At 40.5% G+C, this 25,542-nt stretch overlaps 1 protein-coding gene across 5 annotated transcripts in view; it reads left to right on the top strand.

Annotated features, from left to right (window-relative positions):
* PRDM2 (PR/SET domain 2) overlaps positions 1 to 21,134 on the top strand; it is a 74,458-nt gene extending 53,324 nt beyond the window's left edge. For 4 of the 5 annotated variants that reach the window (XM_072883791.1, XM_072883793.1, XM_072883794.1 and 1 more), the window contains 3 exons: positions 305 to 4,676; positions 18,430 to 18,565; positions 19,798 to 21,134. In XM_072883791.1, the coding sequence (XP_072739892.1) occupies positions 305 to 4,676; positions 18,430 to 18,538 (4,481 nt within the window). In that variant the 3' untranslated portion in view covers positions 18,539 to 18,565; positions 19,798 to 21,134. Of the gene's footprint in view, positions 1 to 304; positions 4,677 to 6,637; positions 8,381 to 18,429; positions 18,566 to 19,797 lie in introns of those variants that run through there. The other variant, XM_072883792.1, reaches the window with a different exon arrangement.
* Positions 21,135 to 25,542: the final 4,408 nt, after the last annotated feature.

Below are 25,542 nucleotides of genomic sequence, written 5' to 3'. Positions count from 1 at the left end.
TCTACTTTGAAATATTCTGGTACTCTTGAGGCTGGTTTGGGTTTCTTGGCCACAATGTTCAATCCAAAGATTCTCTGTTAAGTATAGGCAGTTGCCTACATTTTCCTGAAGTTCCAGAAAGGAAATTTCCAAATACAGTTTTGCTCTCCGTACTGAATCACAACAGTGAGAAGTAGTGGTGTTGTGTAGGGTCGTAAATGTTGGATATGTTACGTTAGAGGAAAAGGTAGAAGAAAGGTGTGGCATACCTTGAAGTGTTTGGTAAAAATGTCTCATGCTTTTCTTTTCATACTTTGTGTATCAGGTCATAAAGAGGAAGATGAAACTCCTTCTGTTTCTGCTGTACTCTCCCTGGAACAAACAGCTGTGATTCAGGAAATGGTAAATCAAGATGTACTTCCAAAGCTGATGATCCCCAGTCCTACCAGTGAACCACAAATGGTAACTGAAGACAAACAAGGAGAAGCAATAAACTGTGGATCAGATGATTTAGATGATGATGAAGAGGAGGATGATGAAGAAGAGGATGATGAAGAGGAGCTAGAAGATACCAATATGCCTAAAGAAAATGCTGAAATGCCTTTGATATGTGAAGAAAAGTTAGACTCTATGGAAGAGCAAAAGAGTACGTCAGAAGAATCTCCAGAAAGCTCTCCAAAGAAAAAACTTGTTGTGAAAATTCCAAAAGCGAGAGGTGAATCAAATGGTGATGTTCAGGAAACATTCATGTTTCCCTGTCAGCATTGTGAGAGGAAGTTTACAACAAAGCAAGGACTTGAACGCCACATGCACATCCATATATCTACTGTTAACCATGCTTTCAAGTGTCGATATTGTGGGAAAGCCTTTGGTACTCAAATTAACAGGCGAAGACATGAGCGACGCCATGAGGCAGGGCCAAAAAGGAAACCGTTCTTAACACTAACGTCATCACAGCACTTGGATAATGTTGCTGATAACCAGGTAATTGTGGATGATGGTCTTAAAGATGACCTGAATGTTTCCAGTCTTGTGCAAGACTCTGTTGTCTTGGATTCTGAGAAAGTTTCCCAAGAAATGTCAAACTCTGCTTTTGCTGAGGAAAATAAGGAGCCCAAAGAATTGCATCCATGCAAATACTGCAAAAAGGTTTTTGGAACTCACACCAACATGCGGAGACATCAGCGTAGGGTTCATGAGCGTCATCTTATTCCCAAAGGTGTCAGAAGAAAAGGATTCTTTACTGAAGAGCCACCGCTTCAGGCAGAGCAGGCCCCACCAGTCCAGAGCATATATATAGCAAGTTCAGAAATAGAAGAGGAAGGTGAAGTAGATGATGTCTATATTATGGATATTTCCAGCAATATCTCTGAAAATTTAAATTATTACATTGATGGTAAAATTCAGTCCAACAGCAGCACTAGCAATTGTGATGTGATTCAGATGGAGTCCAACTCTGCAGACTTATATGGACTAAATTGTATAATCAGTCCAGTCACAGTGGAAATTTCGCCAAGTTTAAAGGTTACACAAACGCATGTGAATGAACCTCCTAAGGAACCCTCTAGCAGTGGGAGCAATGAATCCAAAAAGAGGAGAACTGCCAGCCCTCCTCTCGTACCAAAAATAAAAACTGAAATAGACCCAGAACCTGTAACTCCTACTAGCTCTTTAAATCTTCCTCTTAGCATTTCAACAGAAAGCTTACCTTTTCATAAAGAAAAAGGTGTTTATTTGTCATCAAAATTAAAACAGCTTCTTCAGACACAGGACAGTACGAAGATAACTCCATCAAGTGAAATCCCTAAACTGGGACCTTCAGTTACGTCATCACCTATTTTGCCTCCAGTATCCAGTAGATTTAAAAGAAGGACCAGCTCTCCTCCCAGTTCTCCACAGCACAGTCCAGTACTTCGAGACTTTGTCAAATCAGGTGAGGGAAAAACTGTGTGGAATGATAATATTTGGAGTTCAAAAATGCCAAAGTTAGAAAGCCACAGCAACTCACCTGCTTGGAGCTTGACTGGGAGGGAAGAAAAAGAGACTTTGAGCCCTCTTTGCTTCGAAGACTATAAAATATCGAAAGACTGGACAGCAGCTCCAACTTTTGGCAATGTGTGCAACCAGCAGCCACTGGATTTATCTAGTGGTGTGAAACAAAGGTCTGACGTCAAAAATAAGAATCAGGTTCCCTGGGAATCTGTTTTAGATTTAAGTGTGCATAAGAAGCCTTGCAGCGATGCTGAAATTAGGGAATATAAAGAAAATTCCATACAGCCAACCTGTAGTGGTGTTAAAAAGAAGAAACCAACCACTTGCATGTTACAGAAGGTTCTGCTGAATGAGTATAATGGAACGGATGCAGCCACAGACAGCACACTCAGTGTAAACAGGAGCGCAAGCCCAAGCAAATCCCTGGAGCCTCAGGCAGAACCTGACATGGATCCCAGTCTATCTGCATTGTCTTCTGTTGACACTCAGCCCCTTAGTTCCTCTGTTTCCCCTGTGCCACAGACATCTGCTGTACCTTCCATGTGCCAGCTGCCTCCTTTGTTAACACCAACCAATCCTCCTTCCCCCCCGCCCTGCCCGCCTGTGTTAACAGTTGCTACATCACCTCCTCCCCTTCTTCCAACGATGCCGTTATCAATTCCAGATGTCTCTGCCAGTGCCACTAACACTTCTTCTTGTCCATCGCCACTTTCTAACACTACTACCCAGTCCCCGCTACCAGTTCTTTCACCTACAGTTTCTCCTTCTCCATCTCCTGTTCCTTCTGTTGAACCTCTTATTTCTGCTGCTTCACCTGGTCCTCCTACACTCTCTTCCTCGTCTTCCTCCTCCTCTTCCTCCTCTTTCTCCTCCTCTTCATCTTCTTCATCTCCATCTCCACCTCCTCTTTCTGTAGTTTCTTCTGTTGTTTCCTCTGCTGATAATCTTGAAAATACTCTCCCAATAATAAAACAGGAAGAAGCTGACAATGAACAACAGAAAGCAAGAGAAGATCCTCGTACTTCAAGTGAATCAGGAGTAGTGCAGGAAACATTCAATAAAAGCTTTGTGTGCAATGTCTGTGAATCACCTTTTCTTTCTATTAAAGACCTAACGAAGCATTTATCCATTCATGCTGAAGAATGGCCCTTCAAATGTGAATTCTGTGTACAGCTTTTTAGGGATAAAACAGACTTGTCGGAACATCGCTTTCTGCTTCATGGAGTAGGAAATATCTTTGTTTGCTCGGTCTGTAAAAAGGAATTTGCTTTTTTGTGCAATTTGCAACAGCATCAGCGGGATCTCCATCCAGACAAAGAGTGCACACATCATGAGTTTGAAAGTGGGACTTTGAGACCCCAGAATTTTACTGACCCCAGTAAGGCCAACGTGGAGCACATGCAGAGCCTGCCAGAAGATTCTTTGGAACCTTCTAAAGAGGAGGAAGATGAAGATCTAAATGATTCCTCTGAAGAGCTTTATACTACTATAAAAATAATGGCTTCTGGAGTAAAATCTAAAGATCCAGATGTTCGTATGGGCCTCAATCAACACTACCCAAGCTTTAAACCACCTCCATTTCAGTATCACCATCGTAATCCTATGGGTATTGGAGTTACTGCAACAAACTTCACTACCCACAATATTCCACAGACTTTTACTACTGCCATTCGATGCACAAAATGTGGGAAAAGTGTTGATAACATGCCTGAGTTACACAAACACATATTGGCCTGTGCATCTGCCAGTGATAAGAAGAGATACACACCTAAAAAAAATCCAGTACCACTGAAACAGACAGTGCAGCCAAAGAATGGCATGGTTGTTATAGCTGGCCCTGGAAAGAATGCCTTCAGACGAATGGGTCAGCCTAAAAGACTTAATTTCAATGTTGAGATTAGCAAAATGTCCTCAAATAAACTAAAAATAAGTGCATTGAAAAAGAAAAACCAGCTTGTCCAGAAAGCTATCTTGCAAAAAAAGAAATCTGCCCAGCAGAAGGCAGAATTGAAAAATAATCCATCCGAGTCAGACTCTCATATCTGCCCCTACTGTAATAGAGAGTTTACTTATATTGGAAGTTTGAATAAACACGCGTCGTATAGCTGTCCCAAAAAACCCATCTCTCCCTCCTCTAAAAAGAATTTTTCAAAAAAAAGCGCAAGTTCTTCACCTGCAAGCAGTGAAAAAGGCAACAACCAGCGTAGGCGAACAGCAGATGCAGAAATCAAAATGCAAAGCATGCAGCCTCACTTGGGCAAGACAAGAGCACGAACCTCAGGGCCTGCACAGACCCAGCTTCCCTCTGCATCCTTCAAATCAAAACAAAATGTTAAATTTGTACCTTCCATTCGATCTAAAAAGCCAAATTCATCTTCGTCATTGAGGAACTCTAGTCCTGTAAGAGTGTCCAAAATGTCCCATGTTGATGGGAAAAAAACTAAGGTGGTCGCTAAGAACAATTCCTCTGGAATCTCAAGCAAAGCATCCCGGAAATTGCACGTCAGAATACAAAGGAATAGTAAAGCTGTTTTGCCAAGTAAGTCTGCTGTGGCGAGTAAGAAAAAGGCCGACAGATTCACTGTAAAATCTAGAGAGAGGATTGGGGGACCTATTACACGAAGCCTACAGCAGGCGGCAAATGCAGAGGCAGCAGAAAACAAAAGAGATGAAAGCAGTACAAAGCAAGAACTAAAAGATTTCAGGTAAGCGTTTAATTTGAAGTTGAAACAACACAGGAACACGTTGCTTGCCGTTTTGCCAGTTTTCTTGGTCTTTTTTGAGTTTCTTATACTTAAATAAAAAAAAAGGTTGCATTTCCTAAAACATGGTTAAGTAGCTCAGTCATGCTGAGGTATGATGTACATACTTGATGCATTTTGTCATGTTGTCATGAAATAATACATAGTTTGTATAGAGAATGTCTTTAATTATAAACTGAATTGAAAACTCTGGAAAAAAATGTCAGTGCCTGAGTGCAAATAAACTTAATGTCATTAAACTTAATGTTATTGGAGACAAAAACCTTGTATTTGATATCGAACATGTATGGTGGCCCAAAATCGTTCTAGGTTTAGTTTATGGTGGTTCACTAAGCTAAAAATCATGACTGCATTTTTTACTTGCTAAAATAACTTGCGTTGTTGGTTTCTAATAAAAAGCATTCTCTGCATATCATATTAAAAAAACCCCCATGACCAAATACTTCAAAACGTATGTGCATACTAATTGAGTCAGATCATTAAACACTTAATATAAGGGAAATGGACGTGTAAGAAAAGTTACATGAACATGTAAATTTGTTAGAAATATCATACTCTTATGTTTCAGTATAAACAAATTTTATAATTAAAGTTCTATTTCTTTTTGAGAAGAAGCATTTTAATCACAAGAAAGGGTAATACTTCAATAAATAAATAAAATCTTAATCTACGTGCCTGAGTCCCGACTTACGTCTTCATGTAGTCTCTCAAATCAATAGGATATTTTGCAAAGTGTTTATAACTTTTATTAGCATGCTTCTGCCCTGTTATTCTTGGAAGCAGGTATCTGATTTGCTGAGTAACTTTCACAAAGCTCACCGGTAATTAAGAGACCTTTTGGGTTTGGTCATTGCAGTGCATGGCTGTGATTAACACCAGATTTATGGCTGAAGGTAGTATTTTTTTTTATCCAAGTAATTGGTAGCGGAGGAGGGGGAGGAACTGGCAGCCTCCTTCAGAACAAGTGTCCCCTAGCAGAATTTGTCAAGAAGTGTCAAAATCCAAACTGTACGCAGCTTGTGTGTCTTACGGTGAAGACCACCTAGGTGAAAATTTTGAGGAAATATTTTGTAAAGTAAAGGTTCAATATAAAATAATTATTTCAAAGTGCTAGAGGGGAATTTGACTTAAAATAGTCAATATCCAAATTAGGACGTGTTGAAGGAGGAAAATGTTACTGGAATTTGGAGACTAATGGTGTAAAAAAATGCCTTTAAGGAACAAGAACTGTCTACCAGGCCTGTTCTCTTGGGACATAAACATCTTCATATTACTTAATTCTCATCAGCTGCTCTTAGTGTTATGTGTGAAACTATTTTACATGATGCCAGAACAGATCAGTAGAATTTGAAGCCAGAATGACACATCTTTCCATCTAAATTAATCATTTGACCTTAAGCAAAATAACTGAGTACTTGGAAATCTGTGCATATGGAAATTGTTTAATAGTATTTGGGGTAAATAGCAATTTACCTAGGGGCAAGATTTCCTTGACTGTCTCAAATACTGTTAGTTTACTTTGGCAGCTTGCAGTCTTTACTGGTTTAATGAATAGTTATTCTAGAAGAATTCTTGCTTTTTGTTTCTGAAATAATGTTCATAAATCTAGATTGTGTAGTCAACTTTTTTATATCAAGTATATTGTATGAAGAATTTTTTTACCTTCATGCACTAATGTCAGCACAGGCTAACTTTGATTCTACTCTGTAGGCACTGTTGTTGGTTCCCACCCAACCCCCCCACCCCCAAAAATCTTAATTCTTAGTATTTTTTTCAAGACTTGCTTCATGTAATATTTGTCTCCAAATTTGTTTTTCACTTTTCGGTTTTTCTGTGTAAACATACTCCGTTCACAAATAGTTTGTTTTGTCATTTATCTTCAGTTTTTGTTTTTTATTTTCTAGGAATCTCCTGTAAAAACAAACCAAACAAAATAATCCCTTAATGACATGGTAGAGCTGTTGCATGCTCAACTTAGGATAAGCACTACGACAATGGATGTGAAATCCACCAAGCTTGCGAAACCAGCTGAAGCTGACTCTCAATCATAAAATTGCCTGCAGGCTTCTTGCTAATATTCAGTGTCAGGCATAGATTTTCTTATTTTGTGCTTGACACACGTGCTGGGCTACAGGATGATTCGGATAAAAGAGAAGGGTACTATTTAAAACAAAACAAAACCCACACGAAACCATCAAAGTAACAGTGGGATTAACTAAACCAAATCTCTTGCTCTTGTGTTTGCTTAGATCCTGGTTTTGTTCGTACCTTCATGAATGGCATACAGGCAGTTCAGTTGCATACTTGGCAAAGCAGGTTCCTTAGTTTTGTCAATAACTCAGTGTAGATTCAGGGACAACAAATGTTGCTGCACTCAAAGTATTTTTATCATGTATTAAGTCTCTTAAAGCCTTTTGTCTAAATGAATCGGTAGAGGCCAACCTAGCACGACAGAATTTCCTTTTCTTCCCACCTTCTCCTCACTTTCTGAGTCTTTTAGATGTCCAGCATACAATGGGAAAAAGCCTGATTTGGATGTTTTATGGATTTTCCAAATTCCTATTTATACACGCAGATGAAACTTTATATAGCAATGAAATACCAATATCGATTTCTAAATACCATATATATAATGAATGCAGTGTATCTTTTTATCGATAAGAAGGCTAGACCAGGACTACATACCTGTATATTTTGAAAGTTAAATATATAATTACTCTAAAAGGTCCTACACCTCTATCTAATAACTTAAGACAACAAATTGGTCTGTTGTTCATAACAGTTTTTTATGGAAATACATTGTAATGTGTTCATATAGCTTTCAAGATTAATGACAGAATTGATGGAAAGTGACTAGTTTCTTTATACAGCCACCCCTTTTATTTTTTGTTCTTGACTTAAAAAGTAATCTACCTCTTAAAATTTGTAGTTTAATACTTGTTTGGTGAATTTGTGCCACTTTAACTTTCACTTTCACTATCATTCCCATTTTGTTACATTTCTGTTATGGGGACTTTATGTTGAAATATTGTATAAAGCATTTGTAGCAAGTTTAAAAAAAATAAAATATTTAAAATTATTTAAATTGTTTTGGACACTTCAATTGTACTATATGTGATTTACATTTTACATTAATTTCATTTTGTTTTCATTTTGGGTTGTTAATCTTGGAGCATGTTCCTGTATTAAAGTTTGCTGTTAGTTATATTGTTTCTTCTATTGGAGAGTGATATAAAGACTATTCTAATGAAACCATTAAAAATTACAATTTGACGTACAAGTGGGGTTGTCATTGCTTTTGAACATTGTAGCCTTGCTGAAGATACTGTAAATGCAGGTAAGCAACCGAAGAGGGATTTTTCTCCTGCAGCATGCAATACATCATGTAAGTTGCGGATGTATTCAAGAGTGTTGCAAGCACTTAATGGCCAACTAGATGGAACTATCATGACACATTTTATATAACTGTAACCAATAAAGTAAACTTTTTAAAAACTTGTGGGAAACTTGCCTTTTGTATGGAAACCAGATGTACCAGGAAAAATGAAACAATGTACATCTAGAAGGAATTAAGTGTGCTTGCATCCTTCAGTTGTCTGCAGCCAGTTCACTGAAACAAATGTATACCAATTCGACACTTCTGAGTCAGTCTTAGGTTTTTGGGTTTTGATTGTGGACACAGTTAATAAATTTAAACTTTTAATTAAAATTACACGCACCATTTCAACTTTTTCTGATATTATAGTGTTCTATTTTTATATGCTTTAAACTTGTAAAATAGTTTACTTTAAAAAAAAAAAACACATGTAAAGAGTTTTGGCTCTGAGAATTTTAGAATGTTGTATTCCACCACCAAGATATGTGTTGTGCCTCCTGCAGTGGAGCTGGAAGCATCTGTGTCCATATTAGTGTGGCAGGTGGGTGGAATAATGTAACATCATTAAGACTAACAGTATTACAGTAGCCAATTTCTTAGCATAGTCACTACTAATCCAGGAGTAAGTTGATATTTTACGTAGTTGTCTGTTCAGATTAATACTTCTGTTTGAGTAAGATTCTTTGGCAAGAACTCCCTGTTTACTTTCTCATGTGATATGTCACTCCTTGAACATGTTATCCTCTCCATAACAAAGTTTTCCCTGAATTTTAGCTGATGGGGAAAATCTGGTGCAATGATGCAGAAGTTCTACCATTGTTCATTGAGTGCTTTTGCAGACACATCTGCATTGTGATAATATACGCTGCAGCTTGATAGTTGCACCACGATTGGAGGTGAATTCTTAGTCTAGCTTACAGCAGCAATTATATGAATTCGGTGGTAGGACAGCCGCAGCAAAGGTTTTTAGTATTGTTTAGGTTTTACTATATTTACTTAAGTGAAAACATTTTGTTTTGCATACCTATAGTTGTATTTGGATATTTTATAAGAATTAGGAAATGTGAAAAAAAGGTAAAGACTCTCCCGTAGTTTTGAAGTTACTGAGGGTGGGACATGAACTTATCCTTAACTAGTCGTTTCACATCGTTCTTCTGTTACTGACAGATGAAATACCAGTTGGTGTTTGGTCTTACTGCAGTCTCGGTATTTTGATCACCTTGTAAGGATTTATTAGAGATGTCTAGCAGTGAACTGATCATAAATAAACCAGCTTCCTTCCCTCATTCCTTAATTTTATGGCAGAAGTCCTGTTGCCGTTGTCTTTGCTGTTTTTCTGCGGTGATGTTAAATCCTGCTGTGTCCCGAGGATGTTGCCACACTGAGATGTTCGCACACATTCGTCCACAGTAGTTCTCAAGTGAAGTGCTGTATGATGGAGATCTGTATTCCAAAATGAGCGCTAATCATCAAGGAAGAAGTTTCATTCCTAAATAGGCGACTCATCACAGATAGGAAATGTACACCTTCTGTAGTTACTATTACTGTTGCATCTCATCTGCATAATTGAATTTCTGTGGCTTTTATAACTGCCTCTTTATGATCTGAATGCAACAATAAAGCCATAACGATGCCCATAAAGTGCTGATAGTTCTTGAAATGCATCCAGACAGACAATGAAAACAATTAAACTTGTCCTGTGTACAGAGACTAACTGACATGCTGGTCAAGATCGAGTGCACTGTCAGTTTAATAAAAACAGTAATGCTGAAGTGTGTATGGAGATGGGAGATCTAACACTTTGTGCTTACCTTTTTTGTGTTGGTTTTTTTTTTTTCCATTATCCGGTTTGCTAGAAGGAGTTAAAACCAGCTTGTATCAGAGGACGTCTTAAATGTGTTCAATCCTAGGCGTTACAAGCAGCCCAGGTGATGCAGCCAGGCCCCCTGCGTACAGTGTTTCCTGCCTTGCTCTGCAAGCTCCTGACCCTTTGTGTATGCTTCCTGCAGTTGATTTAGGCTAGTGTATTTCTGGTACTAGGCTTTGTTGGCTTTTTGTATTGTAAGCCTTTTATTTAAAGTTCTAGTTTAGTTCCTGATGATTTTCTTTAGGGACATGTCATAGAAAACTAGATCCTGGCAATTTGATGTGTAAACTTTAAATTTCAAATGCCGAAATGAATAGTACTCCCTTCAGTTACTGAGGTTTGTGACTTTGTTTCCAAAATTATGGGGCCAGTTCCAGCTTTTTACTGGAGTCAAGTTCAGCTAAGAAGCTGAGTTGCAAGTGATAACCTGTGGCAGACAAATAGCTTGTGAATGACCTTAAAAGGAGAACTTAGAAGACCTGATGTACTAATTCTAGCTTTTATTTACGGCATGCGTGATCTACATGAGTCACATGATATTCTACTTCTGTTCGTGATGAAAATGAGCTAAAGGATAGATTCTGAACAACAAGTGCGTGCTGGTTTGGATCTGAGCTTTTGTGGTAAGTGAATTATGAAAAAGAGGTAAACCTCCACATCTTCTATTTAATTAAACTGGTAAAGAATTAGAAAGAAACTCTTGGGACTAGCATGAAATTTCATACTAGTAACTGAAGATACTGTGATACCAACATAGAGCAAAGCTGATTTTTGAGTCACCCTTACAGAATATTTAAAAATAAAATATTAATACTTGTAAAATTAATACCATATAGTGTTTGGTGTTTTTAAGCTGTAGCTGGAGTTTTGAAAAGTGCTCAACAGTTGGATGCACAAACCTCACAGAAGTTTAATGGGAACTCTGTAAAGCTTCACCTACACAGCCACAATAATCCAAATTACTTTTTGAAGTGGATTGCTTCATCTAAACGTTGTGGACGGACAGTTATCCAGTATCTAGTGAGCTGAGAGCTAAAGACTACTCAAAAGAGATGTCTTAGGAAACACTTGGGCATAAAATACAAATTCAAATGCTCAAGAGATTTCAAAACTTATATTCAAATTGCAGGAAAAGTCCATAGTTTCCTGCTTATATATGCCATGTGATGCATTTTAATTGTATAGTTGCATACTGTATTTTTTTGGTAGAAACCAGGTCACTTAATCCATAGGGTGGAACTGCTCTAAAAGTGAGTAGCAGCTCTCTAGTGGAAGAGGGTATGTGTAGGACCTTCTCATATTTTTTGGAAGAGTGGGAAGGTGAGGAAAATATTTCAGAGCAAGATGCAAGTAAAACACTCTAAGAAAGGCGTGATATATTAAGTGTACAGGTAGTGGTCCATTTTACCCACCAAATGAGCCAATGAAAAATGTTAATGTTATTAAAGATGGGTCTTTATTCCGTATGTATGAATGACTTGATGTCATTTCCTAAACTTGCTTTGGGATCTTGACTTTGCAATTCAAGTAATGTCTTGTAGGTGTGTTTTGAGTGAAATTAATGCCAAGGTAACACTCAGACCGTAGCTGAAGTTGGTGCTACTTCGTGCTCATCACTTACACTCAGGCAAGGGTCCCCACCCAAATGTTTAAAATGCAAATAGATTATTAGACCAGGAGTGGGAAAGGAAGCTGTTGGTGTAAAGCATCCAGTGTCTAATACGAGATCACGGGCAGAACTCCGAAAGGAACAGGAGGTATTGGAGTCCTGTTGTGTCTCTGGACCGCAGTCTCTTCAGCCTCTAACTACTTTTAAACCTCTTCCTTAGTGAAGAGGAAGCCTCATTGCTATTGAGTCACCTCTGACTACTGCTGCCCATGCATACTTCATCGCTTTTCGTGCTCGTTTTGCTGATCCTGCACATTTACTTCTCTTAGTAAGTCTTTAAAAATGCTTTTGGTAGAGTGTACTTTTGAAAGCCTGCATTTGAAAAAGAGCATTGAAATACTGCTTCTTTTTTTTTTTTTCCAGATACAAGGCAGTAAAACACTGAAACTCAAAGGGAAGCTTGAGCAGGCATCAAGTTGGAGGGAGGCTTTTTCTTGAGATAGGTAGCTGCTTCATTCTTCTAATTTATTCAAAGCTCGAGTGGTTTGTGGAACATAGTATAGTAATCAGCAACATGTACTTTGTGTCTCCTTATTTTTTGTAAGACTTTTATGTTTCACAAGCCAAACAGGGTCTCTGAGTCATGTTTTGGATGTCGGTACTCCCAGAAACTGCCGAAGGGTTGTGAGAAACAGCTTTGATTATTCAGCAGGTGACGTTCCATTTTTCAGAAATAACAGGCTCAGCATTCAGTCCGTATGGTGCAGGGTGGTATTACATGCTGGAGGTGTGCTGCCTTTCAAATGAACAGCAAAATTGAGACTTGTGCTACTCATAATGCCCTGTGTCAGTCAAAACAGAATAATCATCTCCTATCTGGGCCTGTTTCAGCAGAGCCTGCCTCAATTCCTTCTGCAGTTTAGGCAATGCTACTCAGCAAAGTTAAATGCTTACGGTAAAGTAAACGTGAGGCCTTTTTTTCAGGGAAGTGATTTTGTCGAGAATGCAGAGGATGTGCTACCTGCTAAGGGTGTTTGAAGGCCCGGCAGCAAGTGGAGACGAGAGCTCAGTCTGTTATCCTTGCTGCAGTTCGGTGTTGAACCGCGAGCGCTGACGCTGCTCCAGTGCCGCTCTTGGGGGGAGTTTGCTTTGGAAGTGCTCAGGCAGACTGAGCAAACTCACTCTTGTGCAGAGCGTGTGCGTGGAGCAGTTTGTCGTGTTCCAGCTGTGACTTGATGGTAGAATTGATGTAGCATTTCATTTAGGTACTGTGATTTCTGCTAAACATTGCAGTGTGGAAGGAGGTAGGAAGATGAGAAATAATGAATTCTTCCATCAGTGAGCTGCACTGAAGAGTTGCACGCTCGAGCTCTGCTGTCATTGAAGTTTGACTGAAGTTATATTCCCCGTTCTTCATGGCAAATGCTTTCACTCATCTGTCTTTTTAAATCAAAAGCACATTTTGTTCTGTGGCTTCTTTTTTATGTAATGAGATGTGCAGGACTGAGGGGTCATACTAGTTCTGCTAGCCTTCAGTAATCATTTGAACTCATTTGGAGTAACCATTTCTGCATAGAGCTAAATGAAAATCAACTACAGTCTTCCCTATGTCTGATAAAGTTTTCTCATGCTTTTCCTCTGTCATGAATGTGATTCAGTAGATAACAAACTTTTTATCAAATTATCAGATTAGATTACTTGACAGTGTAGAAGGTGTGTTTGAGTACTGCTATTTTTAATCCAACATTCTTCACCTTTTGGCTCGCACAATGCTCTGTGCTTCTTTAAAAGGGCAGGGAGGTAAATTGCTGACATGATAGTGTTCATCTAAATTTATAGACCTAGACCAAGATTTCTTAAAGTGACTAATAATTTCTTTGAGCTCAATTTGGAGTACCATCAAGGAGACTGATTTTCCGAAAGAGCTCAGTAGCCATCCTCAGTGCTGAAGGCCTTTAAAGTGGCTACTTCAGATCACTAGTTGCTTTTGAAAATCTGGTTGTGTTTAAGTAAAATGTTATTGATACATTAATTGTAGGTAGTCCCCTAAGTGAGTTGTAGGCATAGTGTGAGATTTTTTTTCAACAGTCTCGATGTTGGTTTGGTGTTTGTCACTGAAGTTAATAGTGGTCTGAAGCAGGATTTCACTGGGAGTGGAACTAAGTCAACAATGAAGAAACTTGAACTCTAGAGCACGTGCGTGAAACAAAACAATTTGTGAGTTATTGGGGAGGAGCAATGCTACTTTAAAGGTATTGAGTTCTTTGAACCACTGTGGTTAGAGAGCTGCTGTGTATCTTCTTGAAAGTTGAGAATGCAAAGGATCTCAATAACAGGTTTTTCCAGTTTAGATTCATGAAAGACCTGACCATAAAATCATAATATTCATGTTGTGTCCTTTAGCATCACGTGATTGCAAGATAAAATCCTGACGTGTTCCAGCTTTTTCACCGCTTTCATAAATAAACGCACGTAAGTCTCAAAATAGCTGCAGTACAGCACGTTAAGATCCTTTTTGCTTTCTGCTGCTCTCCCATTTTTTTGTACACAGAAGCAGGTCTCTTCCACAGAAAACAGAGACATCCTTCTCAACAAAATCCTATCCACAAACCTTATTGTCCTGCTAAATATTTTGTTTCACTTAAAAAAAAAAAAGTTCATGTAATTGCTGGTTGATGTTTTCCCAAGTCCTTGTTTTGTGTATTTCCTTTCCCATTAAGCAGTATGCTAGTGCAAGAGAGTACATGCCAGTTAGGTTAGCAACACGATGTTTTAGTGCTCACTGAGAGCAGAAATCCCAGAAATCTCATTTATCCATGCCCCGAACCCCCCCTCGCTTGCCTTCTGGCCTGTAAAATTACCTTGCCTCATTCTGCAAAGCCAGGAATTTAGGCTTAATCATCCACACCTCTTTATCTTTTTTTTCCCAGGCAGTGAATTATTTCAGAAGTCAGTCTGTGTCAGCTTAGACATTGTTTTATTTAAGAGGAATAAACACTTGATAGAATATGTCCCTGACATGTCTGTTGTTGGAGTGTGTGTGTGTGTGTGTGAAATTTTGGACCACATGCGTGGGTTTTTTAGATTAGGAGTGTAGAACTATATGCCCTGCAAGAAAAACACTTTAATTGAGGTTAAAATGTGAACCTAAATTACCTGAATGTTTTATCACATACTGTGATGACTTTGTTCACTGAACTTCACTGGTGTGACCAGCAACCGTATCGGATCACTGCAGGCCTTCGTTCCCACAAGTAATGTGGCTTATTTTTCTGGGACATTTCTAGTGAACTAAACTGGCAACTTGGAAGAACATTAATTGCACAAGTGTGGTAGAAGACAAGGTAATTTGCATTGAAAATACCAAATGTATTTTGAGAATGTCTGAGGGAAGGGTGTGCACCAGGATCTGGCATTTTTACTAGCTGCCTAGCTTGCGTGTGCTGCTCATTTCAAGGCTCAGTGGCCGGGAAGCTACATGGAAGTAGGAATTTGATTTAGACAAATAAGGTGAAACTTCTGAAGTATTCAGGAGACAATTTAACTTGGGGAATAGTAATGCAGTGCGATAGGGGAACCTTTGCCTTTGTTCCTGCCTCTGCTTTAAGACTGCAGATTTTCTGGGTGACCTTGGCAAATCGCTTTCCTTCTGACTCAGTTCTGCATCTGAAAAATGGGGATTATGGTACTGACTCATACCACAAAACACTTTCAGATCCAAGGATGGAAGACTGTAAGACCTGGGATTTAGTGGATTTTTATTGTAGCGACTCTCGCCAAATTCAGTGATCTGTCTCTCTCTGTAGTTAGGGTGTGCTTTCAGTTGAGAGAGAGGGATTTAGGCCCTGTCTACATGTGAAAAAAAAAATTTGTCATTTAACTTTTGGTTTAGCTTTAATTTATGGTATAGCTAGTACATTTACCAAAACTGTTTATCCTGATTTAAAAGTCCTAGTTGACAGAGAAAACTTAGTGTAGACAAGTCCTTCCTGCTGCCTAACATTTGGTTTCTGTGCCCTTTTTCTTGCAAGCATAGTATATTTTCTGATGCTATTCCTTTTTTCCCTTTTTTTCTTTTCTTTTTCTGGCTAGGACTGTTCCTAAACAATGCTCTTGACAGGGCTGGATGTAGCACGGGGCGTGCCATCTGTCCTCTGCTGTTTGGTCCAGGAGGTGGACTGTGCGCTGTGGTGTGATGGGGCTGGGGTACAGCCCCCTCGCCCCTTCCCAACAAAGTCCTTATTGCTCAGCTGCATCGGCACAGGGTGTCTAAGAATTCCTTTTCTTTTGCCTGTCTCCAGTTACCCCATGATGGTGAAAGCAGGTGCAAAGTGACAGTGCTAAAAATAGCAATCTCCATAGCTGTTCCTACGTGCGATGGGGGTATGTCAGCTCCCCTCCCCCTCGGAGATTAGCTTGCCTTGCAAACCGGCGAGTTACTCCTAAAACATCCAGGCATCCCTCCATTTCTTTAAAAATAGAGTTATCGATCCCCTTCAGTTTCATATCGGTACAGAGGAGGGCACTGATTTCCTAACTGCTTTCGCAGAGCAAACATCGCTGCTCTGCCGAGCTGCACGGGGAGCCGTCGGTGCTTTGCCGTGTGGTCTCAATGCGCGGCTAATTGAGAGCAGAAGGGAAAGGAACAGTAAGAACTCCATTAAGAACTCAATTTCAATTGCTATCTGGAAAAACAATCCCTTTTTATCTCGTTCCTCTAATCCTCACCTTCCGAATAATAAGCCAGTGGTCTATTAGCTTTAAAGCTAGATGAAAGGAGGCTGTAGAGAGGTGGGGTCGGTCTCTTCTCCCAGGTCACAAGTGATAGGACGAGAGGAAATGGCCTCAAGTTGCGCCAGGGGAGGTTTAGACTGGATATTAGGACATTTTACTTCACCGGAAGGGTTGTCCAGCATTGGACCAGGCTGCCCAGGGAAGTGGTGGAGTCGCCATCCCTGGAAGTTATTTAAAAGCCGTTTGGATGAGGTGCTTAGGGACATGGTGTAGTGGTGGGCTTGGTAGTGTTAGGTTAACGGTTGGACTCGATGATCTTAAAGGGCTTTTCCAACCTATACGATTCTGTGAAATTAGGGGGTGAAAGATCCCTTTAGCATACTGGTTTGGGGGGGGATGAGGGGTGTCATTTGAAAATGCAGGTCAGATTTTCTCAGATACTTCGTCTCTTTGGATTTGAGGGTTTTGTTTTTTTTTTAAAGTTTCCCACAGGATCTAGGCATTGGCTCATTGCGTGCAATAACACACAGATGTTATTGATTACAGAGGAACTTTTACAAGTCATAATTAATTTCTTGACATTAAGCATTACTTAAATGGAAACACTCTAAATAAAAAGAAACTAAAATGTCTCTCTTCTAGTTATAGTAAAGAACTGAAGCCAAACAAACTGAACTTATTTTGGATATTCTGCTGTTTCCCCTGGTAACAGCCCTTATATGGGACAACAAAATCTGGCTTTTGTTGACTTCCTCATTACTGCTTTCTGATTCTTACACACTAAATGAATGCTTCAGTATTAAATTCACAAAGGCTGGAGAGTATGATTTACATACAACAATAACAAAACTTTGGCAGACTATTTTAACCACAAATTTTAATTTGGAAATAATTGAATTGCTTACTTTTCAAAATTTCTGTGGTTTTGTTTTTGTGTTGTAATGGAAAATTTTGCATTTCTTTATGTCTAACTTGCAGTTACACTGCCCTACAAAATCTGTATGTAAGGACAAACAGTAACTGAAATTGCCTTTAAAGGGTGTATATTGAACTCTAAAAATAACCTGGAGAAAAACCTCACTTTTAACTTTTCTTAGACATGTTGTTATGTAATCAAATGGTATTTCAAGAGGTGTTCCCTTGGAAGAACATAAGTAGTTGGTTTTGGTTAGGCTTTTGAAGAAGTTGCGTGTACAAGGTAGGTATGTAATTACTGCAAGTCTGGGGGTGCGCAGGTGCGAGGGGGAGCAGACGTGCAGCTGCGTGCGCCCAGGAGGTGCAAGTATGTGCAAGCTAGCAAAAGATGCTGAATTTAAAAACAAATAGGGGAATTTTTTTTTCTTTTAGCGTAAGGAAGTTTAGCGTGGGTATACGTTTGAACTGAGATTGTATGTTTAGAATAGAGCGTAAGCCTTTCTACTTCCCGTGCTTTGACTCATGTTTTCAGGTGTTCTTGAAATTGCAATCGGCAGAGATGTAATACTGTCAGTTAAAATCTCCACTTTTCACTTTCCCTTTGGGATTCTTGGAGTTGGTCTAAAATATGAAGTGAAATAACGTATCATCTGCAATAAAGGCACTATAGCAGTGCTCACTGTAGTGACCTGTGTGCGTCCTTGCCAAGTCTGCCAGTGCTATAGTGGCAAAAGTGTACTGCAGTCTTTGACCTTGGGAAGAATGACCAGATGTGGTATTATGCTTAAATAAAGTAAAATTCCTTTGCCATAAATATGTGTTTTAAAACCTGATATGGACTGTCCTGAGAAAACAGACCGTGGCTCTCTTAGTTGTTCTTTACATAAGTGTGGATTTGTCTGTCTGTCCCAGTTGGAGGGTCTCTAACTGGGACATCGGGTGGGAGGCTGGATGCAAGTTCCAGTTGACGTTGTCTGTTTCCTACTTAAATAAACTAACAGGGTAGGTTCAGAACAAGGCAAAAACCCCCTCTTGCCTTCTGAAGCGGCTCTCAGTACTTGCAGTGTGGGTGGCCTGTCGGCTTGCTTTCTCATCACTCACTAAAGTCCCTATAAGGCCCTAAAGCGTGTCTCTGTTTTTTTTTCCCCTGGTACCCTAATGCATGTGTATGAGTTTCTTCTGCCTCTTTGTACAGTTACAGACTCCGCATGGCCTCTAGATGTCCCTCCTCCTCTTCGCATAACACCAGCACCCGGCAATGCAAGAAGTCCAACTGCACCGCATCCCACTTCTTCAAGGAATAGACTCTTCTGCATGTCCAACCAAACCAGGTACAGCAATGCAGGCAGGCGCTGCCACGGGAGGATGTGCAGAGCTTACCTGTCTTGTGTTTCTGTGGGCAAGGAGTGCAAAGCACTTTACAGATACTATCCGGGCCTCAGAAGACCCACAGCGTCGTTGCTCTTGTTGTAACCGGTCACTGGTAAGAAAGCAGGCGTGAAGGGGGAGAGCAAGGTGCCCTATGTCAGAAACAGGGCCTCTGAGTTAAATCAAGCACAAGGGAGAAGGTCTTTTCTAGTGATGTGTACTTACATTCTCTGGATCAAAAGGATCTGTTAGGGCAGAGTCAGCTCTTTAGCCTCATGGAAGATGTAAGGAGAGTTTTCTTTCATTTGTGAGCTCTTAAGACCCGAGGAGTTGCTCCTCTGGGTCCTGTGGGGAGCTTGAAGATGGTGGTAATTTTTGTAAGGATGGGGTTTGTCCCGTCTGGGAAGCAGTGCTAGCTGTATCTGATCACAGTAGTGGGCAAAGTCCTTTGAGATCTTTTAGGCTGAATGGGTAAACACTGAACAAATATTAACTCTGACCAAAAAAGAATTGCCTGGGAATGTGTCTTATGGCTGGCTGCTTTGGTTGAATGCCAGGAGCTCAAAGACCAGTATTGCAATGCAAATTGCAGTGCCAAGATAACATACAAAAACATTAGTTGGGGTTGTGGAGAGATTAACTGGTGTAATGAAGCTGTATGGGCTTGGACAAATTAATGATCTGGTCCAGTGTTATTGGTGAAGCTGAATTGATTTCCTGTTGGTTGACTTTAAACAAGACACTGTCTTCTGCTCCTTCATTTCCCCACCTGTAACATGCAGATAATTGCCTCCTTTATACCGATGTAATAGCTAATGAACATTATACTTACATGTGTAAAGTTAAAGGTGAGAATGAGTGCCAGCAAAATCAAGATGCTGCAGCCTGAAATTTATTCTTTGTTAAATATGTTCAAAAAAAATAAGATTTGGGGAAAAAGTTAGTAAAATTCTGAAGTTTACTGCCTCCCGAATAATGGGAGTGGTTGCTAATGAAATGTTAACATCCCTGACTGCAGCATAGACCATTTAGTTGTGGGAAACCCAAGCAAAAGTTAAATCATGGGCATGTCTTTCCTGCGCAGCACTCGCTGAATGACTTGTCCTGCTTCCAGCGCAGTGTAACGGGGCAGTTACTCTGACGGCTTAATCTTAAAGCTGACTCTGATTAAATGCAACTCTCTGTGTGTTTTCAGGTACTAGGAACTTTTGACTGGAAAAGGTGAGGTGAAGTAATCCTCAAGCATTATCCTCTCCTGCTTTTTCTCAGATGAGGTGAGACCAGTTCCTCTGCAGATAACAGGGACAGCGGTTTCTTCTGCTGGAAGCAATGGCATGCTTCTGTCATATCGTCCTTCCTTCCAGAGGGAGAGGGAGAGAGCGCAGAGCAGGGCTCCTGCCTTCTCCAGAGAGTGATGAACTGTGGATGCTGGTGAGAGGGTGATCTCGGGGTCCCCTGCCACGTGGAGTCCACGCATCAACAGCCAGTGGAATAGCATGGAGAAACGTTCAGACATTCGCAGGCAGATTAACCGTGTTCAGAGGGTTGATGGGTCTGGATGAGTCTCCTCTTTCTGGTAGAACACAGAGGGGTTTAACATACTATGCAATTAAATTCTGAAAAGACTGTTACATCATTTTAGTTTCTACTTTACATCCTAACGGGTAAAGAACTGGGCATCCCACAAAAATCCACTGAAGGGAGTGGTAGGTTTTGCTGAGGTTTCCACATCTGAAGTCTATGGGTACCCCAGTCTCTTGACTTTGTACCATTAGCTTTAACGGGCATGATGCCATTGCTTTCGAAGTGTGTCAGGACCCACATTTTTTTGGAAGGCCACCTGTTAAGTGATCTCTGTGAAATGCACTGGTAGCCCAGTTTCATAAAGGGACAAGCATCCATTTCTCAAAAGCTGCCATTACATTTGTCACCAGTCTGGTACTCTTGTTACAGCCAGGATTTATTTCTTTAGTGAGAGCGTCAAACATGCATGTTGCTGTGTGGTATCAAGCAACACTTTTCCTTAAATACAGAGCTTGTGTTTGCGACTCTCAATACAAGCATGTTGAGTTTCCGTGGTCCTGTGGAGAGGGCATCCATGAAGGTAGCTGGCAGCCAGTAAAGACAAGTTGCAGAAACATACAGGTCAGTTGGTAAAATGCAGTGCAAAAAGGTCTCTTACCTCGTGCTCCAAAATGGTGACAATCACACACAGGTGCATCACCTGGGGGTGCTTCTCCGGGCCCCTGCAGTTTCACCTCCGGGATGAAAGGTTCCTTCTGTCAAGACAAGTTTTTGCAGGATCCCCGCTAATGTAGCGTCTGGGTTTGGGATTTTTCAAGGATGCCAACGGGGTCGACTGCCCTATTTCCCCCTTATTCCAGTCCATTTATTCCTCTCCTTGTCTTTGCACTCCGCACAGATAAGCACATGTCTGTGTATGCACACGTTAGTTGAGAAAAAACAAGTGCCGGTTGATACTCCTTCCCACCGCCCTGAAAAAGTCAAAAAAGGATCAATTTTATATATATCTCTACATATATATATGACATATATATTAATATATATATGTATGAAATTGCTGAAAACAGTTAATCTTGTTATAGTTTTGATGAAAATCAAATTGTTCAAAATGAATACAAAAGCTTTAAACTACAAACATTGGTTTTGTTCACTGTAAAAATGTTTTAGCTACATGTTGTTTGAGTTGGAAAGAAAAGGTCTTCGGGATCTTGTATTATCTAGCTACAGATTTTTGGGTTAAACCCCTATTGGAGGCTTTCTAAGTGCAATTGTGGTTTGGGGGAAGGCTGAGATGCTGAGAACTAGATGAGCCATAAAAAGCTACATCCCCTCCCATGTTGGAAGTGATGCTTCCAGTTGAAGACTGTGAGACCGTTGAGATACAGGCTTTGTGGGGAGAGCTTGTGCCATTGCTGGCTGCTCTGTCTGTCCTAGAGTGGAGACTCTCTAGGATTTGTCCCCTCTTGAGCTTTTGCTAGCAATAATTTCCTCTTGAAATACGTGATGTACCTAATTCCAAACGAAGACTTAATTTTTTCATAGCAGCCTTGGAAGACTGAGATTCTCATTATTCTTTAAAACTAGTCGGAAGCGAGTATCCAAATCTGCTAGGCAGCTTGGTAAATCGTGGTCAAATAGCACAGAAATTAAGTGTCCTGGCCTTATGTATATCTCAAAGAAGCTGGTGTGCACATACAGCTCTCTAATCAGTTTGGCTCACTTAAGTTTTGCACGTTATCTTTCTTTATATTTTCTCTCCACGTTTTCTCCTTCCTCTCATCATCTAGTATTAGTATGGTAAACCCTGTTCTTTCAAACAGGAATTATCTTCCTGTGTGTCTGGACAGCATCTAGGTAATTTGAAAAATGAATATACAGTGCTAATAAAACCCAGCTCCAATATACTCTGTCTTGAAGCACCAGTATGATATGCCCTTGGTTTTCCCAGTGCAGCTTTGTTAGGCATTTTGTTGAAGATCACACTTACTATATAAATTTTCACTGGTCACTTGAGGATTGTTGCTGAGGAAGAGCTTTCTTGCCATGCAGCCCAAATCCTGCTTTAAACAATCAGTTCTTCTGAGACCCACTCGACTTCCAGCAACAGTAAGTTAAATTAAGTACAGAGTTTCTGGCACGGATGCTGCTGAGTTTAGTGCCTTTAAGGCATACCAATGAGGTTATTAGAGGTCACTTTTGTGCAATTTATTTTTGCTGCTTTTTTTAGCGTGGTATTAACTGTAATAACTGACAAACTCAAGGAGAGAAGTATGTAAATTGTTGTGATATACGAACATTTTTCCCAGAGAAATTCTGGTTTATCACACAAGCCTGTAAATATGTATTTACAATTTTAAAAGCACGTCTTTATGTCCCTGGTTGTAAATGCTCCGTTTTTAAAGTTTTATAACATGTGTTACTCAACCAAGAGACCACAGCACACAGCTTTATATTGTACTGGTCTATTTGAAGGATCCATTACGGTCTAAGCTGTGGCAGAAAAATATCCATGCCACTGACAAGAAATAACCCACGGTTGCACCAGACTTTGCATCATTTTCCCTCAGATAACAAATGCAGTTTTTTGGGAGGGTGGGGGAGTTGATTTTTCTTGCAGAAAAAAGAATCCGTTCAAAATGGTGTCATTTCTCTAGAACGCTGAGGATATTTTACTCACAGTAAATTCAGGAAAGTATGCCATTTTTTTTTTTCCAAGGGAGAATTTCACAGTTTTGCAGCAAATTTTTAACCTCCCCCGTGCCTGCTGATGAAACGTGAAATTTTGCCCTTGACTAATATCACAAGTTCTTGTGAAAATTCAAGGAGAGGGTGGGGAAAAAGCTCAGGTTTTGCATGTAGGAATTTGCGAGGCTGACACCGGTAGCTCTGCAGTGCTCTCATGACAATGCTGATACTGAGAAGTTTATTAAAAATAAACTGTGTGGAGATGTGGTATTACCTGGTTGGTGCTTGGGTTCTGAACATTGCTCTGGAAGACTGAAAGCTCTGTTGTCTGTCCGCCATGTAAAGAAAAAGAACAACAATAAATTAATGTGACAAACCGCATCATGGACATATTTATTATTATTTCGGCAAAGGAAGTCTTCAAAATGGAGATCCAATGTATTCTAGCTCTGAAATGGCTGAATGGGTTGGGGTTTGGTGGGTGGCAGGAGAGGAGGAAGGAGATAGAAATGTCGCCTTGGTCTATCAAGCTCCATGCATGCTCCCAGGAATTACTGCAGCCCGAGCTCTCCTGACAGCCTCGGGCTCTGGGTCTGCACACCTGGATAAGCACACCCAAGCCCTTTGTAGTTTGGACTCTCCATTCAAAGCCAAACCTCTTGTTGAAGCGTTGCAGCGTTGTGGAAGCAACACAGTACAATGAACCTCAAGGGCTGCTGTCCTCTGTCGGAAGGTGAAAGTTTGAGCAGGGCATGAAGTGGGAGGGTTTTTTGCTTCCTAGAAGTGGTCCCTGTTTCATTCATCTCTGTCAAAGAATATGCTCCATCACAACACCTTGAGGGGGAGTTTTATACCTTGTCCAGGGCTGTGGGACTTGGCACTTTTGTAAGGGAATTGCTGAGGCTCGGTGGGCAGCCGCTCATCACTGGTGCATTAATTCAGCCACATTCTTTAAAAAAAATAGCAGATACAACAAACAGGTTTGGGAACAGCTGAAGTATAGGTATTAATATTAATTTCACATAGGCTAAAAATGGCTCTTTCGCCCCAGAAAAATCTGAAGATTCCTTATGCATTATAAATCTGACCTGTTAGTAAAAAATCACGTTGTCACCGTTGCGTGTTGTTGCCTTGCCTGCAGCAGCCCGAGTCAGTCATCCTCCTCTTGCAGTGTTGCAGCCCACCTGATTTTTATTAAATGGCATTCAGTTTCAGTTAAGTTTTGAGTGATCAGATTTTGCTGAACTGTAATTCTCTCCCTGCATGAGAATCTTCTGAAATATTCTTTGACTAAATAGCTACATACTTTCTTTCATCTGCCTGTGCTGTCACAGGAAGCAGAACTAATTACTCCTTTTTATAAGAGCTGTGGCTTTTTTGGAAGTAGACTACCTTCAAAAACAGGCAAGGAGAAAAAGCTTTCTTGTAACGAAGCTACTGCCTTAATGCTGTTTGTTGCACCGCTGTATGTATCACGCTGCTTGCAGCTGCCAGGAGGCAGAAGGACGCAGACCACACGACATGGCCGGTGGCAGAATCCCCTTACAAAATCTCAGTTAGGAAAACCAGTTAGGCTGTTTTCAGCCTTTGATGCCAATTGTAAATAGTCTTTCAAGGCGATAGGACATACAGAGTATTGTGTGTGCTCAAGAAAAAAAACAAAACCCTTAGTGGAGATGGAGGACACAAGTACATCGCACCTGAGATCCCCAGCAGCTTGTCCTCTCCTATGTGAGATGGGTCAGCGGTGGAAGAACAGTAGAAATAGAAATGTACATCAAGCACTGCTGAGTAACATTTCCGTGGATTATGAGCAATGGAGCCTTTCACCTCTGGGTCGTTGGCTTGCATTAAGCCAAGGTCGTTGCTCAGAAATCGTTGCGGCTGATGGCCAGCAGCCCGGGTGAAATGAACAGCGGATGCTCCCCGCCCAGTCCCACAAGGGCACCGGAGGGCATACCGAAACAGAGCTGTGCCTTTTGCTGCAAGAGACGTTTCTGTCAGTTTAGGGATGAGCTAGCCTGGGAAGTTGACGGAGAAGCACGTTCTGGCCTACTGATCATGAACAATCATCATTTATTCTCAAGTGAAGAAGGGGAGGGGGACAGGCAGGTGCTTGGGGGGTAGGAGAGGATTTCAAGCTGTGCTGCATTTGTTTTATGGCTTGCTTTGCAGCTGCCTTGGAATAAGAAGAGGCAGTTGTTAGAGATTAGACTGCTCTGGAAATATTATATTAAATATGAGATGCTAATGCAAATAGGCTCCCCCCCCCCCCCCCCCCTTTTACTGCTCTGCTAAGTTTTGGGTCACCTTGACTTTAGCAGGGCTTAGCAGGGTTGGATGTCTTTTTATTAACTTTTTTTGCCCTTGCTTTGCCAGTGCCAGTGGCTCTGCAAAGAACTAGGCGAGAGGGTGTTATCTCCAGGCTCATCTCCTCCTCACCCCTCCGGCTGAAGCTCTGTGGAACAGACTGTTTGGGGACCAGCGTTACCTCAGAAAATTTGTGCTATAAAATACGCTGCTCATGATTGTACTCACGTCCTGTCATCTACGCAATGTATTTACTCTCTCATACCTTGAATCTTCCTACAGCCAGAGTGCTTAACTGGTAGACTCCCTGAACTTCATTCTTTGGTTTCTCTATTAAGTGGAGAGATTAAGGTTTACCTAGGGTGTATCAATTTAGAAATGCATCTTTCTTTAACCTTGAGAACTGAAATATCCAGACTGT

Source organism: Ciconia boyciana, chromosome 19, assembly GCF_034638445.1.
Source record: "Ciconia boyciana chromosome 19, ASM3463844v1, whole genome shotgun sequence".
Lineage (NCBI taxonomy): Eukaryota > Metazoa > Chordata > Aves > Ciconiiformes > Ciconiidae > Ciconia > Ciconia boyciana.
The sequence above is the reverse complement of the archived record's forward strand: the minus strand, read 5'-3'. Positions and strand labels throughout refer to the sequence as shown.